This window comes from Phaseolus vulgaris, chromosome 9 (assembly GCF_000499845.2).
Source record: "Phaseolus vulgaris cultivar G19833 chromosome 9, P. vulgaris v2.0, whole genome shotgun sequence".
Lineage (NCBI taxonomy): Eukaryota > Viridiplantae > Streptophyta > Magnoliopsida > Fabales > Fabaceae > Phaseolus > Phaseolus vulgaris.
In genome coordinates this window covers 21,024,794-21,042,766 of record NC_023751.2, presented here as the reverse complement: position 1 = coordinate 21,042,766, position 17,973 = coordinate 21,024,794, and the positions used below count along the sequence as shown (strand labels likewise).

The 17,973-nt window shown below is 32.1% G+C and overlaps 1 protein-coding gene across 1 annotated transcript; it reads left to right on the top strand.

Moving 5' to 3' along the window:
* The first annotated feature begins 596 nt into the window (after positions 1–596).
* LOC137820557 (developmentally-regulated G-protein 3) lies at positions 597–10,262 on the top strand. The gene is made up of 10 exons (XM_068624698.1): positions 597–920; positions 1,249–1,302; positions 2,127–2,300; positions 2,886–2,957; positions 3,862–3,921; positions 4,609–4,718; positions 8,361–8,660; positions 9,266–9,457; positions 9,666–9,717; positions 9,839–10,262. The coding sequence occupies exons 1-10, from the start codon at positions 879–881 to the stop codon at positions 9,887–9,889; spliced, it is 1,107 nt and encodes a 368-aa protein (XP_068480799.1). The 5' UTR covers positions 597–878; the 3' UTR covers positions 9,890–10,262.
* The last annotated feature ends 7,711 nt before the right edge of the window (positions 10,263–17,973 follow it).

Here is a 17,973-nt window from a genome sequence, read left to right as displayed (position 1 = left end):
AGGTATTATAGGAATCCTTCCTGCTAATTAGGTCCTTTTTCCTGATTTTGTACCATATTAACTCTAATATCTTCCTGATTTTGTACCACATCAAGTCCAACATGATCAGCTGGTTATGTACCTATGAAATAAGTTTTGGTTTTTGTAATCATTTGTGTGCACAATTTATTTTATTTTACCGTGAATTGGGTAAAAAAGAAGCCCAATCCCAAATAATTTACAAGATCAATTCTGCGCTTACCCAACCTGTATTAAATGATCATATTTGTTATGGGTGTTTCTTTCTACACCCTGTCAAAGTTTTTCTTGATCCTATTAAACAAGTGAAATGATCAAAATATCTCAACTAATTCGTTCTCATTTTGGTAAATTCTTTCCATAATAAATTCTAGAAAAATTATTTTGGAAAATACATTTCAAACACGTTCCAAAATTTTTATTCCAGAAATTATTTTGAGAAAATACTTTCTAGAAAGTCTGGAAAATATTTACCGAAACACACTTATAAATTCTAAAAAGAATATAATTCTGAAAAAAGTAATGCAAGAGTCATTTAAAAAAGGGATAAAATCGTCTTTTCAGATTTTGAGGGGTGCAGAAAGAACTTTTGCATGTTGCAGGAAGAAAAACAGCCATTTGTTCTTTTCAATTTTCGGATTCCAGAATGAAATACTCTACCCTAGGTCCCACCGTAAGCATTTATGCATATTTGTTCTAGCACTTTCTGCTTCGTTCACCTCTTCTCCGTCGCAACACAACGCTACGCCGCAGCAATTTTCCGCTGCAGAGTTGTTCAAGTCCGTTAGCACTTCACTTCTCGCCAGCGTTAATCTGAATCGCTTTTGCGTTGCCTCTTAGGTTCTTATCTTTCTTCCAAAATGGCGACGGTGATGCAAAAAATCAAAGATATCGAGGATGAGGTACCTTTTCGGAGTGTAATAAGGGGAATGATTGTTGACATGCGATTTATTTAAGCGCAACATCAACAATTTAAGTACTGCTGATTTAGCACTTCATATTAGAAAAAAATTAAGATTAATGTTACTGTGCCGCAGCAGGGTTTTCCTTTTCCTCATTTTTACGTTTTTTTTATATTTGATTAGGGATTATGAGTTGTTTTGCCATAGAACTGTTTCTTAGCATCTGTTTGTCCTTCATTTTTTATTTGCATAGTTGCTACAAACTTTATCCTGTTTTCATTGTTCTTATTTCTGTAATGATTGAGAAATTCTATTTTGCTATTTGCAGATGGCAAGGACCCAAAAAAACAAGGCAACTGCTCATCATCTGGGCTTGCTGAAGGTGGGCAGCTAATTGCTTTTTGGTTTTAAATAGCATTTTGAAAAAGAAAAAAGAGATCAATTATGTTAATAGCCTGTGTGCTGTCTGAATTTTTTTGGTGGCGGATTATATGTATTTTGGCTGTAGTTATGGTTGATTATCGAAGAGAATGTGCTACCTTAGTTCTTTTTATTTCAAACTTAGAGAAAATGCACTCTCTTTCAAGTAATATTCGTTTGATCTTGTTTGACTTGGTTGTAAGCATTGGGAAATGTAGCCGGTTCACGATTATGTGTGCTCTTCATATATTAGCAGTTGTAGCACATTTGCTCATGCAATTGACTTAGTTTTTCTCCATATGTAATAAGGACTCTATTTTAATTTTCGTAGTGACTTATATCTATCTGCAGTTCTACATTCATAGTGGAAGTGGTACTTTTAATCATGGTACTTTCTGCTGGTGTGATCTACCTTCTTTGTCTTCACTCTTCATTCATTACAGTAATTCCTATTGCTGTGTGTAGTGATTTCTCCATAATTTGGGTGCTTGCTGCCTGTATATTAATGCCCCTTTGGGTAAACATGTTTATATAACGTAAGTACATAAAACTCTGAATGATTGGAATCTTATCCTGCTTATCTTTGTTTTTCTTCTTGTTTCTACACTCAAATATAAATATCTTCTGATGTGATATTGAACGGAAGATGAGTGATTGCTGTATTCTGCTTATATTTATAATTCATTCCTGATTTTCCCGTTCTTTAACATTTTCAAGTTCCTATTTCCTGTATCTCATTGTTTTTGTCGAGGATTTGGTTCATTGTTAGTAACTATTTGCTGCCAGGCTAAACTTGCAAAGCTGCGGAGGGACCTCCTCACTCCTTCATCAAAAGGAGGTGGCGGTGCAGGTGAAGGTTTTGATGTTACTAAAAGTGGGGATTCAAGAGTTGGTCTTGTGGGCTTCCCTTCGGTTGGAAAATCTACTTTACTTAATAAGTTGACTGGGACATTTTCTGAGGTATGGAGTTATTCCAGGAGTTATAAATTTCTTCTTTAATTCGGAGGTATATTATAGTCTTATCTTTTATTTCTTTCTGTGTTTTGAAAAGTGACTTTGATTGAATGGAGCCTAAGGAAGTGCAACTTTTGAGTTTTGACAAGAATAAGAAAAAGAGAAACTAAATAGAGGATAAAAATATGGTAATAGTAGGAAAAAAAGCTCTTGAGAAATTAACAAGGGCTATTGGAAACAGGGTTAAAGTATCGGATTTAAAATATTATAACAATTAAACCTTCTTAGGAATAATCATCTTCTATGCCTAGTGAGAAAAATGTAAGCATAGACCTACCTATCCCATACAGGCTCCTTTTTCAAAACAATTTCTGTTTTATAGACTGAATGACAATAAGGGGAACTATAAGCAATTCAAATGCTCTGTTTTTTCGTTTGGATAACAGAGGTTATGCATTGTGTTCATTAAGTAATCAACCATTGATTTGGGTGGTGGTGGTGGGATGCATAACAATTTTCCAAATTATATATAGTTTAGGTTGTATTAAAGATTAAAGATTTTTCTGATGATTTTACTTGTTTGGTTTATAGGTTGCTTCCTATGAGTTTACTACCTTAACTTGCATCCCAGGAGTGATAACATATCGCGGAGCTAAACTCCAGGTATCCTACATAAGCAAGTTATATGTTAATAAAATTATGACCTTACTATGCTCAAGGTGCCTGTTTGAATGAGCTTCTCCATGAAGACATCTAGGAAAGAAGATATTTCTCTCTCTTAGAAGTTTTCCTAGAGAGACTCTCGTCCATACAAGCTCATGGTATTCTGTTTGTAAGTTGAAAAACTGGGGATGCTTTAAGCTAAATTTAGTTGTACCTGTTCCTGTATTTGCTGAGATAAAATTGAATGATATGTGAATGCTGATGGTCTATATTTGTAGCTTCTGACTATAACCTGCATTTGTGCTTAGCTTTTTAAAGAACACTAGCATATGGGTTTTGATGAATTTATTTCTCCATCCTCCCATTGTTCTTTTTTCCATATTAGTAAATTGTGTTGGGTGTTCGACCAGCTATCCCTAGCGACTTGAAGAGATAAATGTCTAAAACTGATTAAAGTTTGATCTTCTGTTATTGGGCTGTTTCTGTAGATATTTTTATTCATATATCCAATGGATATATTTGGAATTTTATTTTGACTGGGCTGTAGATTTTTCAAAATTTAAATTTTTAAGAATTATAGTTGGACAATGTAGTCCTGTCTGTTTCTATTGTTAAATAAGGCATCAAAACATTTTAAAGAGGAAGTTGCTATTACTATACAGAGGTTTTTCTTTTGCTGTTTCTTTGTATAAATAATTTGGGCATTAAAGTTTTATGTGAACTGTGTCCTCTGATTCTTTTTGTTTTCTTCAAAATAAAATTTCCAACCCTGAAAGTTTATCCTCAATTAATTTGGCCGTGGCTGTAGTCCCATCATAATCATTTGTACAACTTTTAATATGATTGTGATGTAAATTTAAGTTGTTCAAGTTTTAAGTAGTAATTGTTCAATTTTTTGTGGCAGTTGTTGGATCTCCCTGGAATTATTGAGGGTGCTAAGGATGGAAAGGGTAGAGGAAGGCAGGTAAGAAAAACATAGTTTGTTTTGGTCATGCTTAAAATACATTTGCTATTATTTGTTACATTACAACAATGTAATTAAATAGTTTGAATTAACCTAACGAAAGCATATTTTGTTAGTAAAATTTGCAGTGTAGTCAAAGTTTTGTCAGAATATCTTTTATCTTTTTCTTTTCTAAGTGAGGAAAGTTCCTCATAGTTTTTTTTTTCTCTCTATCTTTTGCTGAATGTGTATTATTGAGGTGAGATTTGTGGCATATTTAGACAAATTAAGGTTTATGTTCTGTCATAATGGGTCTTTTTCTTTGTGCTGAAAATAGTGATCTCTAAAAGGTTATTTATTTTTAAGTGACATAATAAGTGATTATTTGATCAAAAATTTCTTTTTTCTAAAGAAAGTTTAAACAAACAGACCCAATATGAACTGGGTGGAGGATTTGTGGAAACTGTTATGGTAACACACTGATACACTCTTTGTTTTATGCTATCAAGTTTGTTAGTATTGAATATTTTGATCTACTTGTACAATGAATTTTACATGTATATGATATAGCTCTCAAGTTCTGCCTACAAAAATATTTCATTTGCAGCAACTAAGGACTATGTTCCAATGCATCTCTCATTTCCACACCTCATTCACACATGCACCAACAAACACTCATATTTTCTATTATACTGTTTGCAAATGCAGGTTATTAGTACTGCAAGGACATGCAATTGCATTTTGATTGTCCTAGATGCAATAAAGCCAATAACTCATAAGCGACTTATAGAAAAAGAGCTGGAGGGATTTGGTATAAGGTAACGTGAGATATTGATTATTTAACATGTTTATGTTATTCACCAATATTCTGGACAAGTCAGGGATCTGCTCTACCTATTTTCCCCCAATTTGTGCAGCAGCCTATACTTTGAATGAATGCTTTACTCTTTTTGCACGATTTTTTAAAATATATTTTTCAATGTAGCATGATATGGTGATGAATGAAGATTATAGTGGTTAGGCGTTTGACCTAAAACCAAGCATTTTTGGCATCATTGATGACAGCAGTTGCACCCATAGGGTCAACATAAGTACTGTGATTTGATGTTTTGGTTATCATGTGGTGAAGTATGATTTCGGGAGATAATAACTGAATATTGTGGAGGCTTGCTTCCTATGGGGTCTTGGTGGGGCGCCACTGGTGAATTGGCTTTATTATTTCAAATTTCGACAACCTTGTCTGTTTTTTGTAGATATTAACCAACAATGTACTGTTGTACTGGTTGTAATGGTAGTAGTCTCATTTTATTTGGCATCTTTAAAATAAAATAGAGGCATAGGATTAATTCCTTGTGTGTATAGAGCACATAGGGTTATACATTTATAAATAAATAAAAAATGCAAAAGACATAGGCTAAGCCCATTACATCTAACAGTCCCTCTCAAGCGGGTGCATATAAATTTTATGTACCTAGCTTGTTGCAAACATAATCAATCATAGGTCCCGAAAAAGATTTAGTGAAAATATCTGTTAATTGATCATTTGAATTAACAAACTTAGTCTTGATATATCCAGAAACATTCTTTTCTTGAATAAAATGACAATCAATCTCAATATGTTTGGTCCTTTCATAAAGACAGTATTTGAGCTAATACGAAGAACAACTTAATTTGTACAAATAAGTGTCATAGTGACCTGTCCAAATTGCAATTATTTAAGTAACTGTTTAAGCTAAATAGGCTCACAAGTAGCTGGGGCCATAACTCTATATTTTGCTTCCACACTAGATCTTGCCATAACATTTTTTTTCTTGTGCTTCTAAGAGATCAAATTATCACCAATGGAGCCACATTAAGAGATCTTGCCCAATCAGCATCTGAATAACATACAACTTTAGTATGATTATTGTGTTCATTTAACAAACCTTTTCCAAAAGTACCTTTAATGTACTTCAATATAAAAATGATCGCATTCCAATGACCTACATACTTGTGTTATCACTAATCGGCTACGGTGGCGCCATGGCAGAAGGTGGTGGGGGATTTTCTAACCACCGCCACAACAAGGCGGTGGTGATGCGTATTTCTCATGGCGGTCCATGGTAGCCGCTTTTTGCATCACGGGATGCTAATGAAGAACGACAATAGCGAAAAAGGTGGTGGCAACGACGCAAGGTAAGCTAGTGCGGTGGCAACGACGATGCATGCTATGATGGTGACAAAAAATGAAGATAGAAGGGAACATTTTCATTGTGTGCGGCGTAGAATGAAGAAGATAATCGATCATATTGGAGACCCTAGAAATCCTTTATAAAGTTATAACAAATTATAACGGGTTATGGCGGAAGCATTGTGGTCAAAAGAAATACAATACATACATATAGATAACTTGAAAAAATACAAAAATAATGAAAGAGACAGGCAGTGGTGGCAGAGATAAAAATGTGTTGTGGATTGCAATAATTATATTGTTTTAAATGGCCAAAAAAACATCATTTTAAGTAGGTTTTGAAATTTTAATTAGGTTTAACCGTTCATTTCATGCAGCCACACAACACATACAAATTTGAATTTGAATAATTAGGGTTTCATGAGTTAAAATAGTTGAAATGGGCCAAGGCCCAAACTTATTAGGTTTTGTTCGAAATTAGGGTTTAGGTCCATTCTGTCTTCTTCATTTTGTGCCGCACACAACAAACACGGTCCCTTCTATCTTCTTCATTTTTTGCCTTCCTCACAGCGTGCGTTGCTGCCACCGCACTAGCTCACCTTGTGTTGCTACCACCACCTTTTTCGTTAGCATCTTGTGAGGCAAAAAGCGGTCGCCATGGACCACCATGAGAAATCGGCATTGCCACCGCCTTCCACCATGGCGACTCCATAACCGATTAGTGATAACACTGTATCCGATGCATACTTCCTTTGAGAGATAACAATTTCATTGTTGGATTGTACTACCTCAATCCCCAAGAAATATATGAGTTTGCCAAGATCTTTTGTCTGAAAGTGGTGACAAAGGTGTTGCTTTACCTGTGAGATGCGATAGTGATCACTGCTTGTAAGAACAATATCATCAACATATACTACTAGATAGATACACCCCACACTCAAGTGACAGTAAAAAACAAAATGATCTGCCTCACTACGAGTCATACCAAATTGCTAAACAACATTGCTAAATTTTCCAAACCAAGCCTTTTGAGATTGCTTGAGGCCATATAAAGATTTGCAGAGACAACCAATGTTATAAAAAATCGTCCATGGCGATGCCATGGTGAAAACCGGTGGCAAATTTTTTGATTGCTGCCACAACATGGCGGTGGTGATGCGGGCTTTTCATGGCGGCCCATGGCAGTTGCTTTTTGCATCATGGGATGCTAGTAGTGAACATAAATGGTGAAAAAGGCGGAGAGAAGAAGGCTTGCAGTGGCGGCGTGAGGTCCGATGAGATTGTGTAGCGGCTACACAAGGTTCGATGAGGCTGTGGCGTCATCAAGAAATTAGATGAGATGAGTTGTGTTGTGGCTAAGTTGGAAATGAGCTGCTGCAAAGGGGAAACCCTAATCTAATATAAGAAGTGGACTTTAAGCCTAACTCAACCTTACAAAACCAGCTCATAAGATTTTTGGGTCCTTGATATTTTTTCGTTATCCGATATTGATAACACTAGAGACTAAATACCCAATCCTTCTTGCAAAATCCCTATTAAGAAAAACATTTTTTGACATCCAATTAATAAATAGGCATGTTGAAGAGGAAAGAGAAAACCCTAAAATACCAATGAACTCTGATCAAGATGACAATCATAGATCTAGAAATAGGACGAAAAGGAGAGCCTAACCCTGGTGGTAGCCGCTGGAGACAAGGTCTGATGCTCTGCCACATGAAGTAGAAAGTTGCGATAATGACGAAGCTTAGTGAGACATGTGTGGGCATGCTGGAGCTTTGATTTCCAGCGTGTTGATTACCTATCCTGGAAGATTTGAACAGAGGTGTCGTTGGACCAAATGGCAGTGGTGGCAGCAGAGGATTAGCTCTAGTGGTGAATAGTGGGTTCATTAGGAAGGCAAGGATTTGACCTTATAAAATAAAGAAGCTTAGGATTAATCCCTTGTGTCTATAGAGCGTATAGAGTTACAAATTTATAAATAAGAAAAATGCAAAAGACATGGGCTAAGCCCTTTACATATAGCAGCATTCTACTTGGACTTTGCTCCAAAAAAGGAGGGATAGAATTGCAGCAGGGGGTCATACCTCTGAATAAGCAACAAGAGAAGTGTAACCAACTGTGCACCTGGCAGGCCGGGTAGGATCAGTTGGGAGAGGAATTCAGTTTAAGTAGTTAATTTGTTTTACTTTTTCTTTTATGGGCTCTTTCCATGTATTTCAATTAAAATTTAAGATTTTCTAGATGTCTAATTTCAACCTCATAACAATTTGTTCCTCCTTTATGACTGTAGGTTGAACAAAGAGCCACCAAATCTGACTTTTAGGAAGAAAGATAAAGGTGGAATCAATCTCACCTCAACTGTCACCACAACACTTCTGGATCTTGAGACTGTGAAGGCTATATGTAGTGAGTACAGAATTCACAATGCTGATATTACTCTCCGGTATGATGCCACTGCTGATGACCTTATTGATGTCATTGAGGGAAGTAGAGTATATATGCCTTGTATCTATGCTGTGAACAAGATTGATCAGATTACACTTGAAGAACTGGAGATCTTGGATAAGCTACCTCATTACTGCCCAGTCAGGTAATTCTTCAAATCATTGGTCATATTGTTATCTCAATCCTTTTTTCCCTTTGAACAAAAGAAAATTAAAATAATTTTATACATCCTTATGTGAAAGCGGTTAGGTTGTTATTTCTTGTTTTTCCGTTTTTTTAGGATTTGATTTTGGAGCATTCTGGTGGTATTTTCCACACAACAGAAAATACTGGGGATTTTGCTCTACTTTTGTTTTATTTTTGTTAGGGTCTCTTTTGTTGCATTGATTTGGTTCCTGCTCAGTATAGTTACTTTGCCCGTTTAATCTTCTTCACAGTCATTCTGACAAACTCCTTAGATTGTGTAAATTAGTGTTTCCATCCTTGTTTATGTCTTTAATTGATGTTAGGTGGTCTCCCTTTTGCATTGCATCTATAATAATTTAGGCCATATTGTTGCATGGATTACTATGTGAAGTATCTTTCGTTGCGACCAAATTTTTTAGGACTATGCAAGAGAGAAAGGAAAGCGTAGAGCACCGTATGGCTAGCCCCTGTCACGTTCCCCCATTTCTGTCGTGATTTACAATAGTTCATTGATGAAATTGTTTTCTTAATAAAGTTATGTACAATTTTCTATCTATTCTTCAGTGCACACCTGGAGTGGAACCTTGATGGTCTTCTGGACAAAATCTGGGAATATCTCAGCTTAACTCGTATCTATACTAAACCTAAAGGGATGAATCCTGACTATGAAGATCCTGTAATATTATCCTCAAAGAAGAGGACAGTTGAAGACTTCTGTAATCGTATTCACAAGGACATGCTTAAACAGTTTAAGTAGTGAGTACCTTCTCTTCTCCCAAAAAACATAATATCTCTAGCTTTGTTCATTCAGAATGTTGAGGGATTTTTCCATTTCTGTTAATGAGCAGCAAATGTATATGGAGATTAAATTTGCTTTTCAACTAGAAGTTCTGAATTCTAGTTAGTTTTATAGTTAGGGCCCTCCAAATGTTATGTTTTTCCTTACATTTACCAAATAATGCAGTGCTTTGGTCTGGGGTTCAAGTGCGAAACACAAGCCTCAAAGAGTTGGCAAGGTTGATACTCTACTCGATTTACTATATTTTTTGCTCTAATATCTTTTATCTTTTATCCTTGTGTTTCTTCTACTTTCTTTCGTCTTCTACCTACTAAGTGGAATATGTTGCTGCGTCACAGGAGCATGAACTCGAAGATGAAGATGTGGTCCAGATTATCAAGAAAGTTTAATTTGTTATAATCAGAAGGAAACGAAGATGAAATTTTGTGAAAGTCGATCAGAATGCCTGCACGCACTCTCTTTAGATTATTAAAGGATGTTCTGAACAGAATCAATATCCCTCCGTGACACTTTCTCCAGGATGGTTAGATTAGATTACACTCCAAATTACTTGTCTTTTTTAAGTTGGGGGTAAAAGAGTACATTAAAGTATGGTGCGTTGTTAAATCATTAGTTTTTTAGGGGACGACATTTACTTAAAGTTATGGAATGATGTATCTTGTGGGACTATCCGTGTCAAAAGAATAATGGGTAGAGTAATTTTGTGTTTACTTGTAAACATTGATATGGTTTGCTGAATGGATATTATATTATTCAGGTGGATTTCACTTTCTCCATGCATGCTGCTGGACATTTTTAATACCATCAGTTTGATTCAGTATTTACGTAATTTGTTTTTTTTAAATTTAATTAGAATGTGGTGATAGTGAAAATGTATCTTTTTACATTGCCTTTTTTTTAATATAAATATGCATCAAAAGGTGTTTATAATCTATATTTAAAGTACTTTTTAGTTAATTAGTAGTGATTTTACTACTATAAATTATACTTTTTTGTTCTTAAAAATTATTTTATTTGTGTTTCTCCTCCATTGGAGTAGTCTGTTTGGTTAAAATTTTGAAAAAATTAAAGCAATTCATTTAATATTCATTAACTTATTTAATACATTATTATACTTTTTACTGTTTTAATTATTCCATTTTATATTTAAGAAATTTTAAATAAATTTAAATTACTCCAGAACCTTTTCAATAGTTTTTAGCTTTTTTTAAATAAGTTATTTTTATTATATTTTATCATTTTATCACATAAGTTGACTATAATTTTTTGTTATTGTTTTATCTTTGCACTTTTTTTATTATTAATTTAATGTTACACTTGTTTATTATTGTTTTCATTATTCAATTATTTTTATTGATAAAATCATAACAGGTTTAAATTATAATGATTTTTAAAAAATAAATATTACTTCAAATTTAATTTACATTGAAAAAATTTAGTTTATAAAAAATCAAATAAATTAAAAGAACAAGTTTGTAATTATTGATAACATTTGTTTTAATAATTAATCATGTTTTTGTTTGTCGATCAATTATTTTGACTAATTATTTTTAGTTTAGATATATTACTTCTTTAATATTTTACTTCACTTAAACAAAAAACTCTAATGATAATGTAATAAGAATGATTAATAAAGTGTAGATAATTAGATACCTGATTTAGAGCTACTTAAGGTTTAGATCCAAGATTAATACACCCATTTTAAGATTTTGATTTTGATTGCATTTACTTCCTTATATGGTGAAGTGACAATACTTGAAAAAGGAAGTAAAATGTGTAGCTGAATATAGATAAGCACATTGTACTTTTAGAAAAGAGAATCACTATTAACACAATATTAATCATTTTTCATAAATCTTTAGGTAAATATTTACTGCATCAACGCAATACTCCAATGTTAATCTAAACATACAAAAGAAGAAGAGAAAGAATATGAATAAGAAGATGAAACTCAAACTACTAAAGAAAATAACTAGTTTGCAAGTCCCTCAATATATAAACAATAACAAGAAGACATAAATAGAAGTCAACTCAAAAAGAAAAAAATTCATGCAAATCTTCGTAAAACAAACCTCTAGCTTCTTTTTGTGTCTAGTTCTAGATTTAGTGAGTCTATATTAATTATATTCGACCTTTGAGACATTTAGAGTTAAACTTTGTGTGGGCAAACAATTCTAAATCCTTTTAAATACTTTTTGCTAAGTAAATAAGAAGTAACCTGTGTTCTAAAAAATACTTGTGAGTAGTTTATGTGGGAGAAGTTAATTAATTAATATTTGTGTTATAAGTTAAGAATGACCTTGAAGAATACTCATTCTTTTAATTGATAGTAAAATTTGGATAATTGACACAATCTTTCATTAAGGTAAACTAATATAAAATATTCATGTAGTTTTTTTGTTCTTAGTTATTTTAATCCTTATAAATAATCTAGAATTGTGTTTTTAGTGTTTGTAAGGACATCAACTTCTGTGCACTATTGTATAGTCTCATATCTTTCTTGTATTGAAAATTCAAAGAATACTTACCAAGATTTCAAAAAAGGTTTAAAATTTTTGAAAAAATAATTCAACTCTTCTTAATTATTTATTGTGTTTGTTCCGTTTTACACTCATTAGAACTAATAAATAAACATAGATAGCAACAATTTAAACATATATTATATTTAATACATTTCTATTTTTAGATCTAATACATATTGTTTAAGAGTAAAAACTAATTTAAATACATTTTCATTCTTTAATTTTTTTTCATATATTTTAAAAAATAAAATTATAATAATATTTTGAACTCCAAAACAAACCATATCTCTTATATTATCGAAGTATTAACTCAATTTTCTTAACGTAAATAAACAAAATTACCATACAAACGAAAAGATAATAATAATTTATTTACTCTAATATGGATTTTTTTTATATATGAATATGGTGTAAAAAAAAACAATAATAAAGTGTTCACTTCAAGCTGAAACAAAAGTACCTACCTTATCGCGAACTCTCCAATAGCCGTTAGGTTCAACATCTCCGCCACTCCAATTTTCATTTCCAGAATGGAAAAAAAAGTAATAAAGAAGAAGCAAAGGAAGAGTTCAAATTGGAGGAATGAAATATAATTAAGATTTAGTTACCTTATTGGTTCTTAGATTTGTGGTAAATATTCAATTTAGTACTATAGTTTAAAAAAAAAAATCAATTTAGTTTCTATGTTTTTTAAAATGTATCAAAGTGACGTTGTTGTTTACGTGGCAGAGAGAGAATGTCTATGTGGCGGGGAGAGAATGCTTATGTGGGATATGTGGCGGGGAGAGAATGAGAATGCTTATGTGGGAAAGAGTGTGTTTATGTGAAGAGATATGAGATTGAGAGTTATTCTTATTATTATTATTATTATTATTTTTATTTTTATTACTATTATTATTATTATTATTATTAATATTAATAATAATAGTAATAAAAATAATAATAATAATAATAATAATAATAATAAGAGTAATAATAATAATAATAATAATAATAATAATAATAATAATAATAATTCTTAATCTCACTTCTCTCTCCACATAAAGACACACTCTCTCTGGCACATACTCTCTCCGGCACATAGACATTCTTTATCTACCACGTAAATAAATGACTAATTTAGATTATTTTAAAAAATATAGGAAGCAAAAATCGCTGTTATGTTATATATGTACTTCAATAATTGAAATGTAGTTCAAATTTTGAGCATTTATTAGTTGTTAGAGAAAAAAAAGGAATAAAGAATGTTGGTTGTAGAATGAAGGGTATTGGGTAAAACTAGAAGATGTTTGTCCCATGTGCATGAAGGAGTTGTCAATGAATTAGGCTATGTAGTAATATCATCTTATCTATTAACTCATTAACAATGCAAAACTGTTTTATACTATTTATAGGTACCCATTCAACTAAAGAACACAAAAAGAATAGAAACTTATGCAAGAAAATTCATAATATACGTACTCGTGATGTCATTCTACGACTTCCGGTTAAAATTCTCACCCATCCCTTTCGAATCAAAAACTATATTTTACATTACTTAAAAAATACATTCACTTAACAATTACTTTAATAATATAATAATATATATTAATATTTTAAATTAAAAAACAAAACAAAATATTAATATTTTAAGTTGTATAATAAATATATTTTATTTTATGTGTGTCAAAATATTACTCCTCTTTACAAATACTTAAAGTTGTCATTTGAGATAAATCTTTTAAAAATTTAAATATTTGTATAATATAAGAAAAATTGGTTTTCAAAATGAGAATGTGATCATCAAAATCAAGAAATGGTGAAACTTACATAGTCACTCTTCATGCTGCACCTCACTAACTGTCATTGTCAGTGACCCTGCTCTGTTGTCAGCAATAACCTTATGAAGCACTGATCATTGTCGTCCTCCTTTTCCTCTGGCGATCCATACGCCAAGAAGTTCTTTGTGAAAATAACGAAAAAGAGAGAAGAAAGATAGGCGAATAACAAAGAGAGAAAACAAAAAAACGAGTTTATTATTATGGGTTCACTTCACATACACCAATACAGAAGATAAGTATATATTACATGCAAATGTATAACATATTACATAAAGTGTATGTAACATCCCCCTTAAACTAATGGTTGAATTGGGGGCAACCATTAGTTTATCCTTGAATGAGTATAAAGATGAACCAAATAATGATTTTGTGAAGACATCAACCATTTGTAGATGATCAAGAATGTGTAATAGTTGAAGTTGTTTTTGTTGTAAGGAGTCTCAAACAAAATGTAATTCCAAATCAAAATATTTTGTCTTGCAATGCATTATTGGATTAGCAACAAGTAACACAACACTTAAATTATCATATAAAATGGTTGGTTTAGAGAAAGGATAACATAGTTCATGAAGAACATTCGTTGTTCATTTGATTTTGGCTAAAGTAGCAGCCACATTGTGATACTCTACTTAGTTAAACTTCGAGAAACAACCTTATGTTTATTAGACGTCCAAGCTACATGATTCAAGCCAAGGAAAACAATGAAGCCAGTTGTAGACTTGCGATCATCAGGATCTAATCCCAGTTGGCATCAATAAAGGCAGTGATGTTAAGAGAATTGCACTAGTGCAGAAGAAAGCCATGAGATTAAGTACCAACAAGGTAACAAAGTATGCCCTTGACGACTTTCTAGTGGTGTTGTTGGGGTTATTCATGAATTGCCATACCTTTTTGATGTTTTAAGATAGTTCAGGCCGGGTAGTAAGAATATATTGCAATGAACCCACAACATAACGATAGAGAGATTGATCTTCAATATTAGTAGTGTCATTGTGAAAGAAACCATTGGTGTTGGTTGTGGTTTGGCAGTAGCATATTGGATTTCTGGAAAAGATCACTTATATATTTTGTTTGAGATAAATGAAGATTTCCATTATGAGGAAGCTTCTATTCCTAGAAAATAATGGATCCTTCCATGATCTTTTAATCCAAAATGTTGACAAAGATAATAAGAGATTGAACAAGAGATGAACTTCCTATGATGATAAAGTCACCAATGTAAATAAGGATAAACAAAATATTAGTTGTATAATGTTTGATAAATAAGGATAAATCACTCTTAGTATAAATAAAATCAAAGGAAATTAAAGTGGTACTTAGCTTTTGAAACAATAAACAAGAGGCTTGTTTAAAACCATCTATGACCTCATGAAGTTTACAAGCCACATGTAAAGTATCAATGTCAAAATCAGGAGGTTACATCATGTAAACAATCTCATCAAGATCATTATACAAAAACACATTATTAATGTCAATTTGATTAACAAGCCATTGATGCAAAAGAACAAGAGTCAAAATAATACAGATCGTAGTTGGTTTAACTACAAGACTAAATATTTTTGAGCAATCAAAAACTTCTCGTTGATGGAAACCTTTGGTTACAAGTCTGGCTATGAAAGGAGTCATATGCATTATATTTTTTAATTTTTTTTTTTGCAACCAATTGGTTTAATGCCAAAAGGAAGATGTGTACGAGTTCAAGTGTGATTAACACGTAAAGCATTGAGTTTTTCTTGCAAAACAACTAACCAATGAGGATTATGAAGTGCGTTTTTAGTTGTGTTTGGAACATCAGAAGTATCAATAGAGACAATGTAAGTGTGTGGTTTAAAACCAACCTTCACATGAGTTATCATAGGATGTGTTTTATGAAATAGTAGAGGAAGGAAAAGTAGTACAATTATCAAGATTAAAATCATTATTAATATTGTGATGTGGTTGAGTTGATTGAATAGCAATTAAGTAATTAGATGATGAAGGAGATGTAGGAGAAACATGAAAATTAGAAATAAAGGAATTTGAGGTTAAAGCAAATGGAAAAGCAGTCGCATTAAAAATTACGTGATAAGATATATAACGTCTATCGGTGGTGGACATGCATACATAACCTTTATGCGTGGAGGTGTAACCTAAACATAAGCAAATAGAGGATTGAAAATCTAGTTTATGTTTATCATATGGTTTGAGTAGAGGATAACATGCACATCCAATTTTTTTTTAAAGAAAGTATAGCATGGAGATTTATGAAAGATTATTTTATATGAAGTGTCATGATGTAAAACAAAAGAAGGTAAAACACTAATAATAGAAACAATAACAAAAGCTTCTCCTTAAAACATTATAGGTAGAGACACACTTGCAAGGAGGGAAAAAACTAACGTTAATTATATGTCTGTGTTTCCACTCTATGGACCTATTTTGTTCATGGTTATGAGAACACGTTGGATGATGATGTGTGTCAGTATCATGCAAGAAAGATTTAAGACAAAGAAACTCACGTGCATTATCAATTTGAATACTTTTAGGAGTAAAACCATATTGGTTTTTAGCATATAATTTGAAATATTTGAAAACAATAGATGCTTGCGATTTTTTGTGAATAAGATACAATCACACATATTTGGAATATGCATCAAGAAAAGCAATATAATAATAAGAGTCATTGGACGAAGGAACTGGAGAAGGTCCATATATAATAAAGACAAGTTGTAAGTTGTAGTGAATCTTATACTTAAGATTTCAACCATTCTTTGTGGGTTCGATATCCATCCTTAGAGACAAATTATTACTTATGACATGGTACACTTGTTATAAAATAGTTATCAGATATCTCGACTCCTTCGCCAGAGATGGCAATGTCCTGTTTGAGCACTAAAGAAAGCGCGATGCCGAATTCAGTGGTATGATGAATGAGTGGTTGAAAGAGATGAGGCAGTAGTGAGATGAAGTTATGAAAGGTGAAGAAGAAGATGCAGGAAAAGAAGAGTGTGCAATTGTTGAAGATGACAGGTCCTGGTTGAGGTACTAGTCTTATTTGACTGTGATTGGCTTGTGTTATTTTTAATGTATTTGGTTCTTTATTTGAACTAATTCAGTTTTTTCGTAAAAATGGTGAAAATTCTTTTCTATAGTATGAGAATGGACAATTTTTATTTATGTATTTTTTTGTAAGGCGTGACTTTATTTCAAAATAATCATGATAGTGGTAAATGATTTCATTTGTATCTCATATGTACACCAAAGTCGTGTTTAAGTAGGATAACTTTCATTTAAAAATACTAAGTAAAATCATTTTATGGTGGCACAACTTTGATTAGAAATATCATTAGGATTAAATGAAGTTCATGTATAACATGACTTCAGTGTAACTATAGTGGTGTGTGATTAAAATTTTGAAGTTATGAGAGCATTCACTTTAGTATTAATTTTACAGAGTATCTACTCCTACGAAAATGTTTAATTCTTGAGGCTGTATTATGCCAGATAGAATTTGATAAGCAAGAAAATTTAAGGATTCACCCAAATTTTCCATCTTATAAAATTCTATTTGACATAATACAACCCTCAAAATTAAGTATCTTCCTAGAAGTAGATACTCCTTAAAAGTAAGACTAAAATTATGAACACCTCCCACGACTTTAGTTTTAGTCACACATCATTGTAGTTACATTGAAGTTGTGCTACACATCCACAACTTCATTTAATCTAATGATATTTTTATTCAAAATCTTGTCCCCATAAAATAATTTTATACAAAATATTTCCAATCAAATTCATTCTAATTAGACACACCTTTTGATGTACGTATGAGATGTAATTGAAGTTCTTAAACCATTATCATGATTTCTTCAAAATAAAATCATACAAACGAGACACAAATTACTAACCCATAAATTAAAAGAAACTTTTCTATTTCCAAATATAATACATAATTAAACTACATCCAAACTTCCAATTCTCATTCAAATTTAGTATAGAGGAATAAATTAAATGTGGTAGGTTCCACATATTTTTATCACTTTTCCTTACTAATTTCCTATCACACAAACCATGAAGATATTTAATCTCTTTCCTGAAATCTCTCACAAATTATCAAAAAAAGTATATTAGACAATGTTGCTTTCTGTCGTT